We start from the raw sequence: 17,901 nt of genomic DNA, 5'->3' as shown, positions 1-17,901 counted from the left end.
ACATTTACTGCAGTTAGTAATGTTGTCTTTCAATCTAACTCACACTGTAAACTTTCCAACTAGGATCACTAAATCCTCAAGGACAGCCATTGATAACATTTTTATAGACAAATCAAAGGAACAAAGTCATATTATAAAACCTGTAATAAATGGACTATCAGATCATGACATGCAACCCCTTGTTTTAGATGTAAATTCTAAGCAGATTATCAAGACTGCTAAATCTGAGTACAGGAGAGTGTTCAATCAACCAAAAATTGAGTGTTTTAGAAAACTGCTCAAAGATATTTATTTATTTATTTTACCCATCTTTCAGCATTAACATGCAATTGATGTCGTCAGAAGAGTTACAGCTATTTGTACATTATGTTTTACATACCAAAATATTACATAGTAAAAATACAGCCATGTTGTGAACTATTAGCTTACAACAGCCTCTACACCTCGATCCATACATAACAGTAAACCATAATTTATCAGCATTAACATGCAATCAATGTTGTCAGAAGTATTATAGCTATTTGTACATTGTTTCATATAACAAAAATATTACATGGAAAAAAATGACAGTGTTGTACCCTATAAGCTTATAGCTAGCTGCCTCTACATCCATAACTATACAAAACAGTAAGCCTTAGTTTACCAATAAATTAGATCATCTTTACAACTATTCTGAAATTCTTCTACACTGTAGAAAGTATTTTTCTTCATCCACACTTTGGTTTTATTTTTGAAAATATCCATTGAAACCATTTATGCCTGTACGGGTAAAGTGTAGAATAATTTTATGCCTATGTATTCATAGCTAGATTGGGTTTTCTTAAGCCTGGTTGTGGGTATATCAATCATATTTGTTTGTCGAGTATTGTGTTGATGAACTGATTTCCTCATAGTGTAGTGGTTTAAGTTTTCTTTTATGTTTAATAGGCAACAATATATGTAAAGAGACGGGACTGTGAGAATTTTTAAGTCTCTAAAATATGGTCTGCATGAGGTCTTGTTGTCAATAATTTCGTAAAAACGTCTAATTGCTTTCTTTTGCCAAGTGAAAATTTTTTTGGCTTCTGGAGAGTTACCCCATAAAAGAATGTCATATTGTAGATGGCAATGAAAGAAGGCATAGTATGACTGAAACAATAAATCTTGTGTAACACATGTGTGTAGTTTGGTTAGTAGAAAGATAACTCGTGACGTGATAGCTTTCGACATACATAATCTGTATGTGTGTCCCAAGTTAATTTTGAGTCAATGTGTATTCCTAGTAGTTTAACAGATGATAACTCCATGTTACTGTTTGATAAACTGAAGATTATCTTGACAGTCTTTTCATGGTTCATAGATAAGTCATTAGCTTTAAACCAGATATTAGATATTTTGAGACACTCTTCACTTTCCTCCTTCAATATGTTTATATCCTTTCCAGAATTAGCAAATGTTGTGTCATCAGCATAGAGGATAGATTTACAGGGTAAGTTATTCGGAAAGTCATTTACAAACAATATAAATAGTAGAGGGCCAAGCACTGAGCCCTGAGGAACACCTCGTTTTATACTTAAAGTCTGTGACTGTTGGTCATTATGCTTTACTATTTGTTTTCTATTGCTGAGGTATGATTCAATTAGTGAGAGTTCCAAGTGTTTGATTCCATAGCAACACAATTTATCTAATAATAATTTGTGGTTAACTGAGTCGAAAGCCTTACTCAAGCCAATTAGAATGGCTTCAGCAGATAATTCTGACTCAAATGCGCAAGTACAAAAGAGATAAGGTTTTCAACTGCTTTGACTGTTAAGTTTGACCTGAATCCATACTGAGAATCATTTAATATATTATTGTCTGATAGGTGTATGCATATTTGCTGCAGTATGCAATGTTCTATTATTTTTGAGAGAACAGGCACAAGTGAAATTGGTCTATAATTATTGATACAGGACTTGTCACCCTTTTTGTATAATGGTATGACAACTGTTTGTTTGAGACATTCTGGAAAGTGTCCACTCGAGAGCATCCAGTTTATCAGTATGCAAAGAGGATATGATATGAGAACTACAACTTTTTTAATTACATAGTTTGGCAGGCCATACACATCTTCAGATGTAGAGTATCCTAATTTAGAGGTTGCTTTAATTATATCAGTTACTTGTACTTCTCTCCATTGACAAGCTGACACTGTTTGTAATGTTTTGTTGAAAATTTCTGCCAGATATGGGGTGAGAAATAGGTGTATGTGTTGAATTGGAATTCTGGTTGCTGTGGGTTGGATGGCTAAGATTGGCAGAGTTGACAAAAAAGTGATTGAAATCATCAGCAGTGACATTAGCAGCATTTGTGTTGTCTTTGTAGTCTATATCCATACCTAGCTCTGCTTTTATTACTTTCCATGCAGCCTTACATTTATTGTGTGATTTTTTAATGAAATCACCATTTGCCTTACACTTGGCTATATTAATTTCAGATCTATATTTTGTTTTCAGGTTTTTGTAAGTTTCTTTATCTACTGATCCCTTTTTGACCTTATCGTGACAAGTAATTACCAATAGTCTCAGTTTTTTGTAATTGGGGTGAAAACCACTTCTGTAAAATTGAGTGGCTAGGTTTCCTAACATTTTTGTTTTTTAAACAGTGGACAGCATGTGTGGAAGATTTCAGAAATGATTTTGAGGAATGTGCTGAAGGCTTCATCAACATATTTCTGGAGGAATGTATAACAGTATTCCAATCTATAGACTTAAGCTCTTCTCTATACTTGCCAATATTTGTATCTGTAGATAGTCTGACACACTGAGTTTGTTCTTCGCCTTCTTTTGGCTTTTTAGTGATTAGTTTCACCCATATACCTCTATGGTCTGACAGGTAATCGACATTAAATAAGCCTAGCTCAAAATCACGTTTGTATACATTTGTTATTAGATTGTCAAGACAGGAAGAGTGCCTTGTAGGACTTTCATTAGCACAAAAGAGATTATAGGATCTTAACATGTTTACTAAATTAACATTTCTGGCTGTCATTTTCCTAATGTCTATGTTTAGATCCCCAAAGATTAAAATTTTGTATTTAGTACATTTTTGTATACTGATCACAAGTTTTTCTAAACGTTCTATAAATTGTTCTACATTACTTTCAGGAGTGTGATATAAAGACACAGTTATGAGCTGTATACTAGGTATAATAAAAGCAGCTGCTTCAAAAACACCTTTAATGCATAGGTCACTAACTTCAAGAACAGAGAACTATGTCTAGATTGTAGATTGTATTTTATTGGTCCTGTTGTCTACATAGCAGCTTATGCATAAGACATTGGACAAGTCAAGTTATAAATATACAGGCTGAAAGTAATTTCAAGGCATACATATGTAAGCTTACAATAATACACTTTACACATAAGTAAGTATTTATGTAACACATTTCATAAATTTAAATATTCTTCAATGGAGTAAAAGCAGTGATGCTGTAAATATGACTTTAGAGATTTTCCAAATGTATTGACCTCAGTGATAGCTTTTATGTTTTCAGGAAGTTTGTTATAAAGCTTAACTCCCATGTGAAAAGTGCATTTTTGGCACAGTGCTGTGCTGATTTGAGTCATATGTAAGTTTCTGTTTTGTCTGGTAAAGTGCTCATGTATATCACAGTTTTTTTTGTAGTCTCCGGTCCTTGCCTATTACATTTAATTTAAAGAACAAAAGGGTTTCCATAATGTATACACATGGTAATGGGGGAATATCAGATTTCTTAAACAGGGGTTTACAAGAGTCTCTAGGCTTGCACCCAAACAAGATTCTAATGGCCAATTTTGTAGTTTAAAAGTGCTATTAGCTGTTTTAGAGTTTCCCCAGAAGGTGACCCCATATCTAAGACGAGAATGAAAGTACGCATGATATGCATTCAATTCTGTTTTCTCACTACAGCATGATTTTAATGAACAAAGAAGATAACATGTTTTGCTCAGTTCAGCATTGAGATATTCAATATGCTTATTCCATCTGATGTTACTCTGCAGCCAAAGTCCTAAGAATTTGGTTTCAGTACTGTTACCAACTGGCTCATCATTGATAGAGACTGATGGGATAAACATGTCCTTGTTAGGAACATTGTGGAATTTTAGATCAATGGTTTTCTTACTGTTTATTACAAGCTGATTACTCTGTTCCCAGTTACTAAGTTGTTTCGTGACAGTGTTTACTGTCTGCTGTAACTGTTCATCATCGCCTCCTTTTAGTAGAATCGTGATGTCATCTGCAAATATGATTGTTTTGTGTGCATCAATATTTAAGCTTAGATCATTTATGTACAGAAGAAATAGAAGGGGTCCCAATACAGATCCTTGGGGTACACCACATTTTATTTGTTTATAGTCAGATAAGTGATTAGATACAGTTTTTAGTTCAATATTTGTGTGCTTGACGCACACTGCCTGCATACGATTTGTCAGGAAGGAACTGATCGACTTGTTGGACAGACCTCGAATACCATATCTTTCTAGCTTTGATAGCAGAATTTTATGGTCCACCATGTCAAAAGCTTTTGACAAGTCAATAAAGATTCCTATTGTTTCCTGTTTTTTGTCCATCAGGTTTAGAATGGAATTGAGGCACTCATAGATAGCAGTTGTTGTTGACCTTTTATTTCTGAATTCATGTTGTTCATTACATAGGATGCTGTTTTTATTAATAAATTTCGTAAGTTTCTCATACATCACTTTCTCCAGTACTTTAGAGATGCAGGAGGAAATTGTGATGGGTCTGTAGTTATTTACATTGTCTTTATCCCCTTTTTTAAATACAGGAGTAACTTTTGATGTTTTCAACACATCAGGGAAAGTGCCTGCCTGAAGTGAGCAGTTGCATAAATGTGCGAGTACTTCAATCAGGTTTGATGCACTCTTCTTTAACATTGTTGCAGGTATACCATCAATACCTGCCGATTTGGAATTTTTTAGTCCTTTTATTGCTTTAGCTACTTCATCTTGTGAAACAGAACTGATGTACATTGATCCTCTACATGCACTTATTTTATATTCATTTGCCTGGGTACTCTTAAAGTTTGACTGTAACATATTTTCAGCAACACTGTGAAAAAGTTGTTAAATGTGTTGGCTACTTCTAAGGGGTTTGTTACTTTTTTATTTTTATGTGATAGTGTTATACTTTTCCAAGGTTGTCTGTATTCTCCGCATTCTTTTTTTATAACACTCCACATAGCCTTTGATTTATTAGCTGAATTATAAATGATTTCATCATTATGCATTATTTTTGCTGCTTTTATTACATTTCTTAATATTTTGGAGTATTTTTTATAGTATGCGCATACTACAGGTGAGGAATTTTTTGAGTTACATATTTCATTAAGTAGTCTTTTCTTCTGGCATGAAACTCTTATTCCCTTTGTGATCCAGCTGTTTGTTCTAGAGTTTCCCCGTATGGTTGATGTTTTCAGTGGGAACGCAAGTTCAAAGAAATGGGTTAATACATCAATGAAAGTGTTGAATTTTTCATTTATATTGTTCATTTGGTACACTCCTAGCCAGTTTTCTTTCTGTAATAAGTTGTTGAAGTAGTTCACATTATGCTGATTATAACTTCGATATGCTGTTCTGAAAGACATGTTGTTAATAATACTGCCTTGTACTTTTATGCTTAATATTTGAGATCATTGCTAATATATATGGATGAACCCCCATAGGATTCACTTGGTCTGCAGAAGTATGTAGCTAATCTGAAACCTGATGGTACATGCAGTTTTATATCCTCTTCCTTTAACCAATGTTCGTTTATACATAAAATCATTCTTTTGTTACTTTTTAATAGTATACCAAGCTCATCAGATTTATTTTTCAGAGGCCTGACATTTAAGTGCAAAAATAAGATAGAGTTACTGTCACAGGAGGGGAGGAGTACAGTTTTATGGGGCAATGGAGAACATTTAATTGTTTTCTCAGCCCTGGAATCTGTTAGGTGGCGGTTGGACTTCCTGCCTCTCAGTATATTTACTCCTTAATGAAATTTGTCCTAAATAATATATCTCTTTTTCCAACAAACAGCTCAGTTCATACATACAATACCAGGAACAAAAATGATCTGCACAAGGACTTAAAAGCACTTACTTTAGTTCAAAAAGGGGTCCACTACTCAGGAACACTCATCTTCAATAATTTGCCAGCAAACATAAAAAATTTAGTTACAAATAGAGATCAGTTTAAAAGGAGCCTGAAAGACTTACTAGTGGCCAACTCCTTCTACTCCATTGACGAATTTTTTAATAGAAACAAATGATGTGTTGTATATATTTATACTATTAGTATTGTTATTTCAGCTTTAAAAAAAAAGGGGGGGGGATGAGGGTGACATGTTCCACATCCACGAGGATCTCCTCAACACGGATCTATGGAACGAAAAACTAATCTAATCTAATCTTCAGGATGAGACTGGTGACCAGCACCATTGTGGAAGCCAGAGTGTCTCCATTGCAGTTACATAGCACACATTCTTAGTTCTCCTGTGCATCTGAATCACTGTCTCCTTTTCCCACCTACGGCAGTTCATCTCTCACATTGGCGACCCAGGTCAGGGCTTCCAATTGCAGTTCATGTCCAATCCCTTCTTTCTGAACAGGAGTCCTTGACTTTACCGCCTATACTTGAGGCCCATTCACATTCACCTCCATGGTGTATACCTAGGCTACAGCTTTGTCTGGACCTTTCACATGGCCCTAAGGACTCAGTTAACACCGCAGCTCTCCACTGACATTTCCTCTCTTTACACAGACAGCTCAATGGCTGATGCTCCATCGGCTTCTTGTATGTCCATGGAGGACATATTGAACAGCATTCCTTGCTCGATGGCTGCAGTGTTTCCACTGCTGAGCTGGTGGCTGACTATATCTCGTGCTCTTGAGCACATCCGTTCATGCCCTGGGGAATAGTTTCTTCTGTGTACTGTTTCCTTGAGCAGTCTACAAGATCTCAACCACTGCTACCCTCATCATCCTTTTATAGCAATAATTCAGGAGTCAATCTATACCTTGCAACTGTCCGGTAATTCAGTGGTGTTTATCTCGACCCCAGGTCATGTCGGAATCAAAGCCAACAAACTTGCAGATAGGCTGGCCAAACAGGCTACATGGAAACCGCTTATGGAGATAGGCTTTTCTGCAACAGACCTGCATTCAGTACTATACCATAAGGTTTTGAGGCTTTGAGAGATGAAATGGCATAAACTCAGCTTGCACAACAAACAGCAAGCCATTAAGGAAACTATGAATGTGTGGCAGTCCTCCACGCAGGCATCTCGCAGGGACTCTGGTTCTCTGCCGGCTCCACATTGGCCACACTAGAGTGACACATGGCTACCTCCTGCGCTGTGATGACCCACATCAGTGTCGATGTGGTGCCTGGCTGACAGTGGCCCATACCTTGGTGAGCTGTCCTCCTTTGGCTGCTCTGCGATGGACTATTCAGTTACCGGACTTGTTGCCATTAATTTTAACTGACAACGCCTCATCGGCTGATTAAGTTTCAAGTCTTACATGTGACGGTGGGTTTTATCATTATATTTAAGTTTTAGCACATGCCCTTTGTGTTATCCACTCTATGGCTTTTGGGGTGGATGTTTTAATGTCACATAGTGACACATTTTAACCCCTTCTACCTGTTTCTTGTTTCTTTCTGTGGTTTTCTTTTCCTGGTTTATCCATAGTAGTTTTGGTTGTTCTTCTGGTCTTCCTTTCTCCTGTTATTGTGCTGTATGTCTCCTTTCTTTTCTTCTTTCTCTTGAGTAATTATTTTACTGGGAACAATTTTACTGGGAGCAAGGGACCAATGATCTCACAGTTTGGTCCCTTCCTCCTCCTTTTTTTAAGCCAACTGACCATCCAGATAGTCCCGTGTACCACCTCCCACTTGTATCAACTGCAGAGAGCAGCCCTCCCCCTGTTCGTCAGACTGCACAGTACTCGAAAAGGAACAGAAAATCAGGGAGTACAAGATCCTGCACTGGTTGACTTACCAAGAGGCTAAACGTAAAATTGAACAATTATGCTTCATTCAGTTGATGTCTACATACTCTGCAACTACATTAGCATCACCATCACAAGTAGCAGTCACACCACACTTTTTGGCATGAACAGTGGGTCCTTCAGGCCTCCAGAATACATCTGTCCCCTTGGTGGTAGGGAGAAATCTCCTTCCATTGCTCCCAAGGTACCTACTTCAGGAGCAAGACCCGCTCCCTCCCCCCCTCCCCCCCCCCAAACACGGGGGACATTGGTACCTTCCCCCCAGCTGGAGAAGCAACAGCCTCCTTCAGGTCCTCTTATGTGAAAGGGGTCCCTTGGGAGCCCCTCTTTCAAGGTCTCCACTAATGCCAAAGCGGACACTTGCCAGTGGCCAAAGGAGTCAAAACCAGATGGACGAAGAGCTTCACAGTCTTCCTCTGTGCCTGAAGCTATTTCAGAGAAGTCCTCCCAGCAAGCACCTAAAGGGAAGCAAGAGGGCAAGGAAACAAAGAAGTCTGATAAGAAACAGGACTCTCCAGTGGCCCCAACATCACTCCTTATTAATTCTGCATGTGCAGGTGAGGTGGAGATCTGTGTCCCCCAAGGACCTGCATCTGACTGATGCCTCATCCACAATTGGTGGCAGCAGGTGACCCTGAGGCATAACCTGCTTTCTTACATGCTTCACGCCTTCCCTCCCTGCCTCACGATAATATCATTCTCCAGTGCAATTTCTGCGGTTTTTTCCACCACCTGGTTGTGCTACGGCGACTGTTAAGCTTTACACCTGCTTTCTACATTGCCCTCCAGGAAACCTGGTTTCCGGCAATGTAGACTCCTGCCCTTTGTGGCTATAGAGGATATTACAAGAACAGTAGTGAGTATAATAGTGTGTCAGATGGAGTTTGTGTCTATGTCCTCAACTCCCCCTCCACACATTTCAGTGTGGCTCATGGCGCTTACTCAGTCTTGGTGGTCATCTACATGTGCTCATCTCACCTTGTCTTTTTGGGGTGGACATTTTAATGTGTGGCAGTGGCTGGCTCATCCTCTTTTATTATTGTGATCAGCCAGCCCAGACCATATTCTCTTTGGTTTTAATACCTTCTTCTACTTTTCTTTGTGGTGTATGTTTTTTCCCATATTTTGGTCGTTCCACTTGTTTTCTTTTTAGGTGTGGTGTTGGGTGTTTTTTGTACCTTGAGCCTTGCATGTGTCAGGAAAAAGGGACTGATGACCCTGTAGTATGGTCCCTTTATACCCCAAACCAACAACTATACACCATCACTTCCCTTTCTCTTTTCCTGTTTGTCACAAGACAAATCTACACCATGAAGGAATTATCCAAATGGGACAGAAATCTGTACATGTGATGTAAAGACAAACGAACGATCACCATTTCAGAAAAATTTGATGATTTATTTAAGAGAAAGATCAGCAAAAATTTAGTCAATAAGCTGCTAGTCCACCTCTGGCTTTCATGCAAGCACTTACTCAGATTGATGTTGACTGATACTTGTTGGATGTCCTGAAGGATACTGTGCCAGATTCTGTTCAGTTGGCACATTAGGTCAACAAAAACCTGATCTTCTTGTAGGACACTGCCCATAATGCTCAAACATTTCTGCTGGGGAGATATCCTGCACCCTTTGTGGCCAAGGTAGCATTTGGCAAGCACAAAGATAGGTAGTAGAAACTCTTGTTGTGTGCAAATGGGTGTTTGCTTGCTGGATTGTGAGCCCAGGATGGCGTGGCACAAAGGGCAACAAAACAAGGTGCATAATATTGTCAACATACCACTGTATGGGTGATGTGAATGACAACCAGAAGGGTCTTGCTATGAGAAGGAATGGCACCACAGACACACTCCTGGTTGTTGGTCCTTATGGTGGGTGACAGTGTGGTTGGGACCCCACCACTGTCTGGGCCACCTCCACACACATCTTCACTGGTCATTGGGGCTCAGTTAAAAGCAGGACTTGTCAAGGAAATTCCAGATGGAAGATCTGTCTGGAGGTGCCCCTGACAGCAGTGGAATACTAACCTGTCAACCACCATACGACTCGACAGCAAGGAGTGATGGCCTGGGGTGTCATTTCTTTTCATAGCAGAACCTTTCTGGTTGTCATCCACGGTACCCTTACAACACACTATTTGATCTAGGAACATTGGGTAAAAAGTTTTTGGTGTATCTCATACCAATGGCCATTTGTTCCTCTACACAAATGCCTGTCTCACTGTAACTATGTTAACAGTGTATTAAGCAAGTTTTGGATGACGAACCAGAGCTGACATACAGGCAAATTGTGTTATCAATTAATTTCTTTTGCAAAAGATTTTAATTGGTCTGAAATTAATGCTCAGTTAATGGCACCATTTTTAAATCTAGTGCAAGTCTGGGCCAGGTGATAGAGGATCAAGGTTCACTTTGCAAACACTTCACAAAGGAAGACACTGTGGTAATAGTGGGTGGGGCAGGCAACAGCATAGACAGGAACCCTAATTATTCAATTGAGAGTGACCTGGTAAAGATGGCTTCTGAAACGAGATATACTTCTGTTAGGCTTATCTGTTCTGAGGTGCCATGCCCTGCCTCATTTAAACTGTTCTGTCAGGAAAGTTAATTTAGAAGTAGAATGGCTACTTGGATAAGCTATGGGGTCTCATAGTGGTGTGGGTCCTGTTGACTCTATCAGCAGATGGGACTACACTAGGCATGGTCTTAACCTCAACAGGAAAGGGAAGAGAAAATTGTCTGGACTAATAGCAAATAACTTAAGGGGGCACTGTTACAAGTGGTAAAGTACCAGTGGTTACGAGTGACAGAACAACAGTTTTTTAGGGTAGGGAGGGCAGAAGCAAAAGTAGTTGAGGGACAGGCTGAAAATTAAATTCACGGTGATAAAACAGGCAGCCAGAAAGCAAATTTTAATGTACACAATTTATGCAGTCTGTCTCTAATTGAAACTAGAGATACTCAAAAATTGACATGAAAATTAGGTTCATTAAGTTGTAATTCAGCCAGTGCACAAAATCAGTTATCCTTATTGCATCAGAATATTTGATGACTAAGGGGTAAGCTTAATGAGTTGCTTATTTGTGTTGAAGAATTAGTTGAGCAAACCAGTTGATATAATCTATTTCTCTGAACATCATAATACCACTGGTATAAATATGTTAAATGTTGCTGGATGCAAGTTAGCTTCTTACTTCTGCAGAGACAATATGGAGAAAGGAGTTGCCACATTTGTTAGAAACTATTTTGATTTGAAGAATATTGATGTTAATAAATTTTGCTCAGAGCAGCACTTAGAAGCTTGTGCATCAGAAGTAGTATTTCATGATAAGTCCTTTATAATAGTAAGTGTATACAGATCACCTTCAGGAAATGTTAACCTCCTCATAAAAAGTCTGAAAGATCTGTAGTCCCACCTCACAATGAAAAATATTTACATAATCAGTGCTGGCAATTTTAATGTGGATTTATTGAAAAGATCTGTCAATGCACTGAGAACACCATTGATAATATCTTTGCAGACAAATCTAGGGAAAAAGTCATAGTGCAGATCCAATATTTGACATATCAGATAATGATATGCAGCATCTTGTGTTAAGTGTTGAAACCTGTTAGGATCTATGAAATCTGAGAACAGGTGGGTAATAACTAAATAAAAAATTGAAAAATTCAGGAAATTGCTCAAACGTGAACTGGATAGATGTTTATAATAATTCTGACTCAAATGGAAAATACAAAGCATTCATCAATTAATATTAAAGAAAATTGTTTTCCCATAAACGTAACTCAAATGACAGAGAAGTCAAAAAATAAGCTATGCATTACACAAGGAACAAAGATATCATGTGGGACAAAAAGGAGACTTATCTACTATCTAGGAACAGCTCTGGTGTTACCACTGTAATGCATTACAAAGACTACTGCAAAATATTGAAGCAAGTAATTCAGGAATCAAAGCAGCTTTATTATGAAAAAAGATAATTACACCAGGCAACAAAATAAAAACTGTATGGGATATTAGACAAAACATTGCAGGCAACTGGCATACTGTGTGATCTGTCAAAGGCATTTGACTGTGTAAATCACAATATCCTTTTAATTAAATTAGAATGTTATGGTGTAACAGGAAATGCTGCAAAATGGTTCGAATCTTGTATCTCTGGCAGGAAACAAAGGGTGTTATTAGGAAAGAGACATGTATTAAGTTATCGGTCATCATCCAACTGGGAACTAATAACGTGTTGGGTCCCACAAGGTTCCATTTTAGGACCCTTACCTTTGCGTGGTGTATGTCAATGACCTTTCATCAGTAACATTACCAGATGCCAAGTTCATTTATTTTGCCGATGATACAAACATTGCAATAAATAGCAAATCAAGTGTAGTCTTAGAAAGATCGGCTAATAAAATATTTGTGGACATTAATCACTGGTTCCCAGCCATTTCTTTGTCACTAAACTTTGAAACAACACACCATATTCAGTTCAGAAACTGTAAGGCGTGTCCCACGAGTATATGCCTAGCATATGATAAGCAGATAGAAGAAGTGGACAGTGTTAAATTCTTGAGATTACAGCTTGATAATAAATTCAGCTGGGTGGAGCACACCATAGAACTGCTAAAGCTTCTTAACAAATCTCTATTTGCAATGCAAATTGTCACACACAGGTTATATAAAAATGGAAAAGGTGGCATACAATGTTTACTTTCATTCCATAATGTCATATGGGATTATTTTTTGGGGTAATTCATCAAGCCAAGCCAAAGTTTCCCGGGCACAAAAACGTGCAGTAAGAGTTACATGTGGTGTCAACTTGAGAACATCCTGCACAAGCCTGTTTGGGGAACTAGGGATGCTAACTATTACTTCCCAGTACATTTATTCCTTAATGAAATTTGTCATTAAAAATATATCACTTTTCAAACCAACATCTCAATTCATGGAATCAATACTAGAAATAAGAATAATCTTCACAAGGATTTAAAATCAGTTACCCTTGTACAAAAAGGTGTGCATTATTCAAGAACACACATTTTCAATAACTTGCCAGCAGCCATAAAAAGCTTAACTGCTAATGAAATTCAGTTTAAGAGAAGCCTAAAGGATTTGTTGGTGGCCAACTCCTCTTACTTAATTGATGAATTTATCAGTAGAATCAACTGATTTTTGTTTGTTTATTACCTTATAAATAAAAAAAATTAAAATTTTGAATCCAGTGCATTAATGCAATCTTAGTAAATGAGTGTTTGTAAAATGACTCTTTCCCTTAGTGTTCATTAAAAAAATGATCATTCTACTTGGGACCTGTGGAAGGTACATTAGCTTATTTGTTTTAGTTGTCAATATTTGTCATATATTATTGTTTGTCCTACATCCTGGAGGACCTCCTCATTACAGATCAATCGGAATGAAAGTTAATCTAATCTAATAGCAAAGACAGAAATGTCTGGGGCCAAAAAGGAAGAGGAACAGATGGCTCTAAAATAATGGGACATTGGTAAGAAGTGCATGTAGTGCTGCAAACCTCTTAAAGTCCTTCATTTCTGTTACTGACAGCTTGGAGTTATCAGGTTACATGAACAGTGCAATGGAGTATCTGAGACAAGTCTTTAAAAATAACTTCAGTAAAATGGATTTTCACATCTCCCAAAGAAGTAGCAGCCATTATTCAGTTCTTAAAATCTAAGTATTCTAGTGGATATAACAACATGTGAATGAAGTTAATCAAAGTATGTTCATGTGAATTTAGTTCTATTTGTGTAAGATTAAATTCAGTTTTCGTTCCATAGATCCAAAAAATGAGATGATTCTCATGGGTGTGGAACATGTCGTCTTACCAGTGGAACCTTTCCAGACTGGCTAAAATACGCTGAAGTTAAGCCTCTTTACAAGGAGGGGGGCTAAAGTGACACCATCAAACTATTGACCAATTTTACCTTTGCTGGCATTTTCAAAAATATTTTAAAAGGTTGTGTTAAAACAACTCCTTAAGCACTATTTACACTGACAGTGAGAATGTACTTAATTCATTAGATAGTAAATTAGAGGCTACTGGCATTTTCTGTGACCTGTAAAAAGCTTTGACTGTGTGAACTACAGCATTCTCTGAAGTAAATTAGAATATTATGGTGTCATTGGCAATGAAATTAAGTGGTTTGAGTCTTATCTGACAGGAAATGAAGGATGTTGTTGCAAAATACCTATGGAGTAAGCAGTCTGTCTTCATCTGATTGGGAATTAGTTACATGTGGTGTTCCTCAAGGTTCCATCTTGGCTCCATTTCATTTTCTTGTATACATTAATTACCTCTCATCACATTGCAAGATGCTAAGTCTGTTTTGTTTGCAGATCACAGAAACATCATAAGTAGCAAGTCAAGTACAGATTTAGAAATAACTGCTAATAAAATTTTCACTGACATTAAAAAATGGTTAATTCTAATTAACTGTCATTAAACTTTGAGAAGACCCACTATATGCAGTTCAGAACCTGTATGAGATTTCCTTTCAGCATGTTTATAACATATGAAGATGTGCAGATTGAAGAGGCTGACAGTGTTAAATTTCTGGGCTTACAACTCGATAACAAGCTCAGTTGGGAAAGGCATACTGCAGAATTTCTGAAGTTCCAGTGTGATGTCCTTAGGTTAGTTAGGTTTAAGTAATTCTAAGTCTAGGGGTTTGATGACCTCAGGTGTTAGGTCCCATAGTCCTTAGAGCTATTTGAACCATTTGAATTTATAGTGACAAAGATGTCAGATGTAGGAGATTAAATATAAAAAAACTTGCATACTTTGCTTACTTTCACTCTATTATGTCATATGGGATCATATTCTGGGGTAACTCATCAAACAGTGCAAAAGTTTTTAGGGCGCAATAAGAATCATTTGTGTGTAAATTCAAGAACATGTAGAAACCTGTGCAATGAACTTTGTATTCAAACCACTGCTTCTCAGTATATTCATTCCTTAATGAAATGTGTTGCAAGTAATGTATCTCTATTTCCAACCAATAGCTCAATGCATAGTATAAATACAAGGAATAAGAACACTCTTCATAAAGACTGAGAATCACTTACCTTGGTCCAAAGGGTGTTCAGGAACACACATTTTCAATAAATTGCCAGCAACCATTAAAAACTTGGTTTCAGATAAAGCACAGTTTAAACTGAGTTTGAAAGACTTTTTGATAGACAATGCCTCCTACTCTGTAGATGAATATCTTAACAGAGGCTGTTAGGCTAGCTTAAGTTAAAATGTCTGTTAGATTTCAGTTTTTACAACACTTGGTCACAACAGTCAAGATTACATATTTTGCATAAGATAAGTTTAATAAAAGTGCATAACAATGTTTCATTCTGACAGTGTATAAATTCTCTAAATATTAGCAGTTCCAGTTTACTGTAATATATTCACCTATTTTGACAATCTCATGGCAGATGATCAGGGTAGTAAATTTTACATTAAAATGTTTTGTTTTTTATGTTATACTTTGACATGACCCACACTCATGAGAATCATCTCATTTTTTTGGGTATATGGAACAAAAACTGAATCTAATGTTATCTAATCTTTGGATTTTATGTGCAAAAACACACTCACATAAATAACTGATGATTCAAATTTGGTTCACTGGTGTATCGGACCTTGGTTTAAGATAAGTTTTAACCATTTGAAAAATCATGCTTCATTTGGATTTTACTTGTTTGCATGAAGGTAGATAAATGGACAACATCAAAAACAAAGTTTTTATCCAATAATCTTTATCCATTGTTGAGATATGATGCTTTACAGTTGCGCTAAACATATAAAATTCACTCTCACATGAACCAAATCGATGGCAAGGGTTTAAAGTGAATCAAATAAATAAAAAATGCATTCTTAGAATAAATTAAGTTTCAAAAAAATCTATCTCCATTCTGTTTTTACTGGCAAAAAGAAGTCTTCAGAGTTATTTTAGTGTGCCACTTTAATTTCAAACTTGTGAGAATTGGTTCAAATTTTGTAAAAAGGAAAAACAAATGTGTAATTAATGATTGACCTGTTATGTGAAAGTTTTTTCCATTGCCATAGCATGAACAACATGGTCTGAAAGACAATAAAAGAAGCCTGTACTGGATCAATCCTTGAAAGCGTCAACAAAAATGTACCTCCGTTGCCAAGCTATTTTTTTTTCTATCAAAATTATGGTGGAGTAAAAGTGGGGAACTAAAATGAAAAATGCTGCTATCATAGTGTGAAAAAGTGGACTATGTTGTGGGCAGAGTTAGAGATGTAAAATGGCTTACCTGGCAGCTACAGACATTTAAAACAAAACATCTTGACAGTTTTATACAAGCACAAAGTATGAAAGTGGTGTTATTCAAAACCCTCTCAGAAAAATGTTGTTTTGCACAGAAAATCCAAATGGTTAAAATTAAAATTTATCTTAGACCAAGGTCCCATACACTGGTAACAAAATGTGAACCATAAGTCTCACAATTAGGCCCCTTTAAAGCTATCAGGTGCTGGCAATACAGTCTCATCAGTAAGCATCTGTGTCCTTTAGTGATGCACTCATCTATGTTAAATTCCCTGTATACCCTATCAGACCTGGCAACAATACCAAACTTTAACAGTGCTAATGAAGGCTGGTGGCTGTTGTACCTGTCAAAGAATTGCAGATCTAATCATGCACATAAATGCCATGGTGTGTACATGTACAGTTATACTGATCATGTCTTGTGTGTGGTTCACTTTGTCAGGCAGTGTAGATGGACATTGTCAATTTTTTGATTGCTGTTAGAAACACTGTGTACATAAAATATGTTATCTGGTTATGGTCCAGGGCTGCCAGTACCTGCCTTTAACGTGCAGCAGATGAGTGCATCTTCTTTAGGTACTTTTTCAAATATTCTGATAGTAACAACCCGAAGAGAAGAAACAATGCTCAGCTACACTACTTACAGTAGTGGAACATGGCACTGCCTAGTTGAGATGGCAGTGTTGTTCCACATGTATAACTTGTCCTTGAGCCAGTAGTATCATTGGGTTACAAGTTCTCTCTGTATATGGTTCAGGTGTAATGGACTGGTATCTAAGTGAACAGTGTTTGCATACAACCAGTTGGTGTCTACAGTTGTCTGTACTGTTTCTTGATCTGTATCAGAGTTGAGTATCTAGTGATGTGTTTTTGTGGGTATATCCTGATGGAGCCTTGTGTTACCCTACATCACAGCAACAGCAGCTGCCTCCATCATCATCCCAGCAGTTGCAGCAGCAGTTCCTGCTAACATCCCACCAGTTACAGCAAGAGGTTCTGCCACAAACTGCACCACCAAATTGACAGCCACCACCACTTCAACCACCTACCTTAACAACTGGCATCTCAGCAGCAACCGCCACAGGTACCTCTAGCTCCACCACCACTATAGGAACAGTCACAAGTGACGTCTAGCAACTGTTAAAAATGTACTTCCAGGCACTCCAGCTGCTGGTCTCCAGATAAAAGCTGATCCTGATAAACCAAATGATGGAAGTGAAGTTATGCCAAAACCACAGCAGAAGAAAAGATCTCTTGCTTGTGAGTAATTCTCAGTAGCTGAATAATCAGATTACCTGATCAGTCTGATGGTGTTTTTGAGCCTTTTTAAAGTTGCACTGTAGGTTAATTTTAATGGTGAGTTGTTGGAGGCTTGTGCAAATTCACCTGTACTTGAGTTGCACATCTTTCTTTGTGTAGATTGAGTGATACTGAAATGCTAAAAATGTATTGCCAAAATACCTTATACCTCTGCAAGAAAGCATTGTTTTGTTAAAAGTACTGAAAAATTTCTCTGGTGTGAAAGAACTTCAAACTGATCAAATAATTTTCCAATCTTACCTGTTGCCCTGGTGAAATACTCTGAGATGAT

General features: G+C 37.3%; 1 protein-coding gene across 1 annotated transcript in view; it reads left to right on the top strand.

Annotated features, from left to right (window-relative positions):
- Positions 1-17,901, top strand: part of LOC126292653 (interleukin enhancer-binding factor 3-like) — a 92,001-nt gene that overhangs the window by 40,601 nt on the left and 33,499 nt on the right. Inside the window, exon 2 of the mRNA XM_049986257.1 lies at positions 17,226-17,394. Coding sequence (XP_049842214.1) covers positions 17,226-17,394 — 169 coding nt within the window. The remainder of the gene's footprint in view (positions 1-17,225; positions 17,395-17,901) is intronic.

Source organism: Schistocerca gregaria, chromosome 1, assembly GCF_023897955.1.
Source record: "Schistocerca gregaria isolate iqSchGreg1 chromosome 1, iqSchGreg1.2, whole genome shotgun sequence".
NCBI classification, from domain to species: Eukaryota; Metazoa; Arthropoda; class Insecta; order Orthoptera; family Acrididae; genus Schistocerca; species Schistocerca gregaria.
This window is presented reverse-complemented; position numbering and strand designations above follow the sequence as displayed.